Consider the following 8,580-nt stretch of genomic DNA (forward strand, 5'->3'; position numbering starts at 1 on the left):
TGTTTCCTTCCTGAGCACAGACCCAGGATTCTGTCTTCCAAGCACATTGTTTGGGCTCAGTGAAAAGACAGCAGCTTACCAGTAGTCTCTTTCATCTTTTCCTTCTCCCCATGCCAATCATTTAGTATTTCATGTTTAGTCCAAACATTTAGTATGTGATGTTTAGTCCAAACATTTAGTATGTGATGTTGCTGTCCGGCTGCCATCAGCTGCTCCGCAAGACCACTGCACAAAGTTCTGAGCAGCCAAACTTTTATGAAGCGCTGGCGTAAGCTGCCAATTAGGCTGATGGTGCTCACCTGTGCCAATTAGGCTGATGGTGCTCACCTGTGCGCACCACTGTGGACAGGTGAGGCTGATGTCATCAGCACACGCTCACAGGCCAACCTCCCCCACAGATCGCCGCAACAATATAAATATACATAAATATACTGTATATATATATATATATATATCCATTATGTATCCCATTATGAGTATTGTTAGCCGCCTCTTACTAGCAGTTTTTCCCCATCTTTACGCACGGAAAATGTGCGTTCTTGTCTCACATAAAGATTGGGATGATGGGCAACATTTTTTGCAGTTCCTCTTTAAATATAAGTTGTATGCAAAAACAAATGTTCACCTTGCAGATGCTTTGATTGATTGATTGAAACTTTTATTAGTAGATTGTACAGTACAGTTCATATTCCGTACAATTGACCACTAAATGGTAAAACCCCGATAAGTTGTTCAACTTGTTTAAGTCAGGGTCCACGTTAATGAATTCATGGTAGCTAACGGCTATATTTAGGGACTGAATGTCTCTTTGGGACAGAGGACCCTATTGTATTTCTAAGGTTTTATTATTATATTTATACCGCCGCCTCTTTGAGCTGTAATTTGACCCCCTTAACATGCTTCAAAACTCACAAATTTTAACACACACATCAGGACTGGCGAAAATTGCGATCTAATCAAAAAAACAAAACTCAATATTGCGCTCTAGCGCCCCCTAGGAAAAAACACAGACAAAACTGTGTTTAACTTCCGTTAGGAATGTCATAGAGAAATGAAACAAAAACCTCTATGTAGGTCTGACATTTCATACACTCACATTCTTCAGCAAAAATCAACAGGAAGTTGGCAAAAAGCCCTTCAAAACAGAAAGTTTCCTAAAAAAATTTAATTTTTGCCTCTTTGAGCTGTAATTTGACCCCCTTAAAAAACTTCAAAACTCACCAAACTGGACACACACATCAGGACTGGCGAAAATTGCGATCTAATAAAAAATTAAAAAAAACTCAAAATTGCGCTTTAGCGCCCCCTAGAAATAAAACACAGAGAAAACTGCTTGTAACTTACAGTTGGAATGTCGTAGAGACATGAAACAAAAAACCTCTATGTAGGTCTCACTTAGACCTACATTTCATTAATTTACATCCTTCAGCAAAATCAACAGGAAGTCGGCAATTACCCCTTCAAAATAAAAGTTTTGTAGAAACCCGTCACCTTATTTCAAACATTATCTCCTCTGAGCGCGTTTGTTGTGTCGGCTTCAAACTACCACAGGAGAGGGATTGAACCATTCTGATTAAAAGTTGCAAAAAGAGTTTTTCCAACTGCTCCGGTTTTGATTTTACGAGCCTTAAAAGAACTGCTGCGCTGATGCTGCTGCGCTGCTGCCGTCTTAAAAGCAGGAAGCACCAGTGTGACCACACCATGCAGAGAAGGTAGGTACTGTGCGGGTAAAGATATATTGACTGGGTGAAAGAAGGAGGCACCAGTTTGACTCCAGGATACAGAGAAGGTAGGTAAAGTGCAGGTAAAGATATGTTGTCTGGGTGATGGCAGGAAGCACCAGCGTGTATGGGTGACAGAAAGAAGCACCAGTGTGACCCCAGGATGCAGGGAAGGTAGGTAATGTGCAGGTAAAGATATGTTGAATGGGTAAAGGCAGGAAACACCAGCAAAAGTCGGTCCCGTCCATCGCTGCTTGCAGCTTTAATTCATATATAACATTGAACTTGAACGACTCATGACTGGCACGGAATGGACTTAAGTTTTATTAAAAATGTCAACTAAGTTGCATCAATCAATGTTTATTTATATAGCCCCAAATCACAAATGTCTCAAAGGACTGCACAAATCATTACGACTACGACATCCTCGGAAGAACCCACAAAAGGGCAAGGAAAACTCACACCCAGTGGGCAGGGAGAATTCACATCCAGTGGGACGCCAGTGACAATGCTGACTATGAGAAACCTTGGAGAGGACCTCAGATGTGGGCACCCCGTGGAGCGGGTCAAACATGATACTGTGAAAGTTCAATCCATAGTGGCTCCAACACAGCCGCGAGAGTTCAGTTCAAAGCGGATCCAAGACAGCGGCGAGAGTCCCGTCCACAGGAAACCATCTCAAGCGGAGGCGGATCAGCAGCGTAGAGATGTCCCCAACCGATACACAGACAAGCGGTCGATCCTGGGTCCCGACTCTGGACAGCCAGTATGTCATCCATGGCCATCGGACCGGACCCCCTCCAAGAGGGAGGGGGGGGACATAGGAGAAAAAAGAAAATAAGCGGCAGATCAACTGGTCTAAAAAGGAGGTCTATTTAAAGGCTAGAGTATACAAATGAGTTTTAAGGTGAGACTTAAATGCTTCTACTGAGGTAGCATCTCGAACTGTTACCGGGAGGGCATTCCAGAGTACTGGAGCCCGAACGGAAAACGCTCTATAGCCCGCAGACTTTATTTGGGCTCTAGGAATCACTAATAAGCCGGAGTCTTTTGAAGGCAGATTTCTTGCCGGGACATATGGTACAATACAATTGGCAAATAGGATGGAGCTAGACCGTGTAGTATTTTATACGTAATTAGGAAAGGCCAGTAAAACACCGTATTGATTGTTGCACTTTAAACAATGAACACAAACAGTACATCTCCACCTTGTCATCGCTGGATGATTCATAGTTTGTTGAAAAAAAGAGTGGTTTTAAAAGTGAGTTGTCAAATGTTAAATAGGGAGGGAAGGTGAGGCTTCTCTTTGCATATTTTTAAGAGCGGCGACCTTCTGTGTGAGACAGGTGGATGAAAGTGTGTACTTAATGATCTGTCTGCTGCCAGGTGATCCTGCATCCCCTAAGACCCCGCATGACCTCGACTCAAGGCAGCGTGTGGGTCGCCGTCATCTGGATCATGGCCAGCTGCTTCTCCCTCCCACACGCCATCTACCAAAAACTCTTCACCTTCACTTTCAGGTAAAGACACACACACGCACACACACACACACACCAAAATGTCAGTTTGGCTTGGCTTATGACTCATTGTCAATAATATCAGCACATGTAAAGTCCCCTGAGAGTCTCCTCAGGGTCACCATGGCGACGGCAGGCTTGGTAAAGGCGGAATGGAAGGAAACTGTCACTTTTACGGTCAAAACAAGTTGTTCTTTACAAAAACCAGCCACATATGTCATCTGTTCCAGTGTCAAACTGGCCCCACTTTAGTGTCTGCACATTGTGCAAACTACCTAAGCCAAAAGCAGTGAAGTTGTCAGGTTGTGTAAAAGGTAAATAAAAAGAGAATACAACAAATCCTTTTCAACTTATATTCAATTGAATAAATGATAAATGGGTTGTACTTGTATAGCGCTTTTCTACCTTCAAGGTACTCAAAGCACTTTGACATTACTTCCACATTTACACACACATTCACACACTGATGGAGGGAGCTGCCATGCAAGGCGCCAACCAGCACCCATCAGGAGCAAGGGTGAAGTGTCTTGCTCAGGACACAACGGACGTGATGAAGTTGGTACTAGGTGGGATTTGAACCAGGGACCCTCGGGTTGCGCACGGCCACTCTCCCACTGCGCCACGCCGTCCCTAATAGACTGCAAAGACAATATATTTCATGTTCGCACTGAGAAAATATCTTGTTTTTGGCAAATATTAGCACATTTGGAATTGGATGCCTGTGACATGTTTCAAAAAAGCTGGCACAAGTGGCAAAAAAGAGCGAGACCGTTGGTGTCACAACTTGGCTCGGACATGGATTGTTTCTTCGATGCAGATGAGGATCAACACGAGCGAGGCGTGGACGTGAGTACATAGTTGTTTATTATATAATATGATAAATGGTAAATGGGTTGTGAATTATATTCATATAGTGAAGTGAATTATATTTATATAGCGCTTTTCTCCAGTGACTCAAAGCGCTTTACATAGTGAAACCCAATATCTAAGTTACATTTAAACCAGTGTGGGTGGCACTGGGAGCAGGTGGGTAAAGTGTCTTGCCCAAGGACACAACGGCAGTGACTAGGATGGCGTAAGCGGGAATCGAACCTGCAACCCTCAAGTTGCTGGCACGGCTGCTCTACCAACCGAGCTATGCCGTACTTGTATAGCGCTTTTCTACCCCTTTTCAAGGAGCCCAAAGCGCTTTGACAGTAGTTCCACATTCACCCATTCACACACACATTCACACACTGATGGCGGGAGCTGCCATGCAAGGCGCTCGCCAGGGCCCATCAGGAGCAAGGGTGAAGTGTCTTGCTCAAGGACACAACGGACATGACTAGGATGGTAGAAGATGGGGATTGAACCAGTAACCCTCAGATTGCTGGCACAGCCACTCTACCAACTTCGCCACACCGTCCCCCATATACAAAACAGGGAAAACAAAAACACTTGCTCAATGGCATGAAAGACAATGTAACTATAAACTGAAACAGCACGATGGCAAGACTAAAGACATGAAACAAAAGAGTGCACTGTGGCAAAAATACATGGAACTGTGGACGAGGACGTGAAGGTTTGAAGAGCGTGGGTAGGGTGCGTGCGAGTCTGAAGATCCCAGAATGATGAACAGAAAAAGAGTGACTTAAGGAGCTGTGATGATTAGTGAAAACAGGTGAGACTGAGAACAGGGATGTGACATGACGGGTGAAAAGTAAGGAGTTGGCATGGAAACAAACAAAACCAGGAAGTGCAAAACGTGACTGAATGTCCAAAATCAAAACATAACATGACAAAACAAAACATGGTCCATAGGTGTGACAGTTGGAGGAATGCTCATCAAACACTTATTTGGAACATCCCACAGGTGAACAGGCTAATTGGGAACAGGTGGGTGCCATGATTGACTATAAAAGCAGCTTCCATGAAATTCTCACTTGTTCAAAAACAAGGACAAAGTCAGGGTCACCACTTTGTCAACAAATGCCTGAGCAAATTGTTTAAGAACATTTCTCAAGCAGCTATTGCAAGGAATTTAGGGATTTCACCAACTACGCTCCGTAATATCATCAAAAGGTTCAGAGAACGTGGAGAAATCACTGCACGTAAGCCATGATATTACGTAGCTTGGATCCCTCTGGCACTACTGCATCCAAAAGCCACATCCGTGTGTAAAGGATATCACCACATGGGCTCAGGAACGCTTCAGACAACCACTGTCAGTTGCTACAGTTGTAAGTGCATGTTAAAACTCTACTATTCAAAGCCAAAGCCATTTATCAACAACACCCAGAAACGCCGCCGGCTTCGCTGGGCCCGAGTTCATCTAAGATGGACTGATGCAAAGTGGAAAAGTGTTCTGTGGTCTGACGAGTCCACATTTTAAATTATATTTGGAAACTGTGGACGTGTTGTCCTCTGCAACAAAGAGGAAAATAACCATCCGGATTGTTATAGGCGCAAAGTTGGGGGGTCCATTAGTGCCCGAGGCATGGTAACTTACACAATCTGTGAAGGCACCATTAATGCTGAAAGGTCCATACAGGTTTTGGAGCAACATATGTTGTTATCATGGACGCCCCTGCTTATTTCAGCAAGACAATGCCAAGCCAAGTGTTACAACAGCGTGGCTTTGTAAAAAAAGAGTGCGGGTACTTTCCTGGCCCGCCTGCAGTCCAGACCTGTCTCCCATGGAAAATGTGTGGCGCATTATGAAGCGTAAATTACGACAGCGGAGACCCCGGACTGTTGAAGGACTGAAGCTCTACATAAAACAAGAATGGGAAAGAATTCCACTTTCAAAGCTTCAACAATTAGTTTCCTCAGTTCCCAAACGTTTATTGAGTGTTGTTAAAAGAAAAGGTGATGTAACACAGTGGTGAACATGCCCTTTCCCAACTACTTTGGCACGTGTTGCAGCCATGAAATTCTAAGTTAATTATTATTTGCAAAAAATAACAATGGTTATCAGTTTGAACATCAGATATGTTGTCTTTGTAGCATATTCAACTGAATATGGCTTGAAAAGGATTTGCAAATCATTGTATTCTGTTTATATTTACATCTAACACAATTTCCCAACTCATATGGAAACGGGGTTTGTATATATATATATATATATATATATATATATATATATATATATATATATATATATATATATATATATATACATATATATGAATAGTAATGTGATGTCCTTGCTCCTCCCAGCCAGGAGAGGGAGCGCAGTCTCTGCATCCCAGACTTCCCTGAGCCCTCAGACGTCTCCTGGAAGTACATCGACCTGCTCACCTTCATCCTCCTCTACATGCTGCCCCTCCTCATCATCACGGTGTCCTACACCACGGTGGCCCGCCGCCTGTGGCACCACAACGCCATCGGCGACGCCACCACCGCGCAGCACGCCAACCAGAAGAGGAAGCGGCACCGCACGGTGGCCATGCTGCTGATGGTGGTGGTGGTGTTCGCCGTCTGCTGGTTCCCGCTCAACTGCTACGTGGTGCTGCTCTCCAGCCAGGCCATCCACTCCTCCAACGTGCTCTACTTCTGTTTCCACTGGCTGGCCATGAGCTCCACCTGCTACAACCCCTTCATCTACTGCTGCCTCAACCCCAACTTCCGCCAGGAGCTCCGCCTCCTGCTGAGTGTGTGCAGGCGGCGCCGGAGAGTGAGGGCGGAGCTGGAGCTGGAGCTGGAGCTGGAGCCGGAGCGCCAGCCCGCGGCCGCCGGCGCTCCGTGCCGCAGGGACGCCTGGCCCGAAGATGAGGAGCGCTTGGGGCCCAGGCAAGCTTTGCCTCAGCCCAGCAAGGTCTCCTCGCAGAAGACCGGGGAGTCGCGCCGTCTTAAGGACGTGCGGGCGCTCTTCATCGCCAGACAGGCGCTCACGGGGAGAACTGACATCCAGTCCGTGGAGCCCTTCGTGGTTGTCAACTGAATACACTTTGGCTTGGTGGTCCTCCGTCCATCTTCTACCTGCCAGACTTGAAGAGGAACTCCCCTTTTTTAGCATTTTGCCAATCATTCACAATCCTTATGTAAGATAAGAACACCTAGGTTTTTCCATCCATCCATTTTCTACCGCTTCTTCCTTTTGGGATTGTGGGGGGTGCTGGAGTGATTGGAGCACATACTTGTCGTTCATCCTCGTTATTTTCAGGCTCAAAAATATAAATGATAAATGGGTTGTACTTGTATAGCGCTTTTCTACCTTCAAGGTACTCAAAGCGCTTTGACACTACTTCCACATTTACCCATTCACACACACACTGATGGAGGGAGCTGCCATGCAAGGCGCCAACCAGCACCCATCAGGAGCAAGGGTGGAGTGTCTTGCTCAGGACACAACGGACGTGACAAAGTTGGTACTAGGTGGGAATTGAACCAGGGACCCTCGGGTTGCGCACGGCCACTCTGCCACTGCGCCACTGGATCCTTTGTCCCCAAAAATTTATACAGTTGTGTCCCCTCCTTGGATGGTTGAGGTGGGCGGGGTTTGGTGGTAGCGGGGGATGTAAAATGTAGCCCGGAAGAGTTTGGGATGCATGGGATTCTGGGTATTTGTTATGTTGTGTTTATGTTGTGTTACAGTGCAAATGTTCTCCTGAAATGTGTTTGTCATTCTTGTTTGGTGTGGGTTCACAGTGTGGCGCATATTAGTAAGAGTGTTAAAGTTGTTTATATCACAACCCTCAGTGTGAACTGTATGGCTGTTGAGCAAGTATGCCTTGCATTCGCTTACGTGTGTCTGCAGAAGCCTCATACAACACGTGAATGGGCTGGTGAGCTGTTTTCTAGGGTTGTAGAGGGCGCTAAACGCGTCGTCATCATAGCACGCCTTTATTATTGTTGTTTGGGTGAAAACCAGCAGACAGTCGAGAGAAAAGTTGCTATGAAACTCGGTTGTCTCCCGAAAAAATTGAGATGGTTGGCAAATGTGATGTTAAGCGGCATTCAAATAAAACTCGCGGGCCGCACTAATATTACATTTTCATATTAAGTTGCCGCCCCGCGTGTCTGAGACCCCATGTTAATACAAAGCAAAAGAAACTTTGTACGCTGTGTTGTTTCATTTTAAATTTCAAAAGAGTCTTGTGGCTCCCATAGTTTTCTTTATTTTGTGAAACAGGTCAGAATGGCTCTTTGAGTGGTAAAAGTTGCTGACCCCCACTATATGCAGACCACGCCCCGTGCGTAGGGCCCCGTTATCCCGAGAGGGCCCCGTTTAGCATGAGTAGACTTACACTATATTTCCAAAAGTATTTGGCCAACCATCCAAATGATGAGAATCAGGTCTCCTAATCACTTGGCCCGTTGTATCAAATCAAGCACTTAGGCATGGAGGCTGTTTCTACAAA

At 45.4% G+C, this 8,580-nt stretch overlaps 1 protein-coding gene across 1 annotated transcript in view; it reads left to right on the forward strand.

Moving 5' to 3' along the window:
* gpr83 (G protein-coupled receptor 83) overlaps positions 1–8,280 on the forward strand; it is a 21,412-nt gene extending 13,132 nt beyond the window's left edge. Inside the window, exons 3-4 of the mRNA XM_061886729.1 lie at positions 3,108–3,241; positions 6,437–8,280. Of these exons, the coding sequence (XP_061742713.1) occupies positions 3,108–3,241; positions 6,437–7,160 (858 nt within the window). The 3' untranslated portion in view covers positions 7,161–8,280. The remainder of the gene's footprint in view (positions 1–3,107; positions 3,242–6,436) is intronic.
* Positions 8,281–8,580: the final 300 nt, after the last annotated feature.

Source organism: Nerophis ophidion, linkage group LG01, assembly GCF_033978795.1.
Source record: "Nerophis ophidion isolate RoL-2023_Sa linkage group LG01, RoL_Noph_v1.0, whole genome shotgun sequence".
Lineage (NCBI taxonomy): Eukaryota > Metazoa > Chordata > Actinopteri > Syngnathiformes > Syngnathidae > Nerophis > Nerophis ophidion.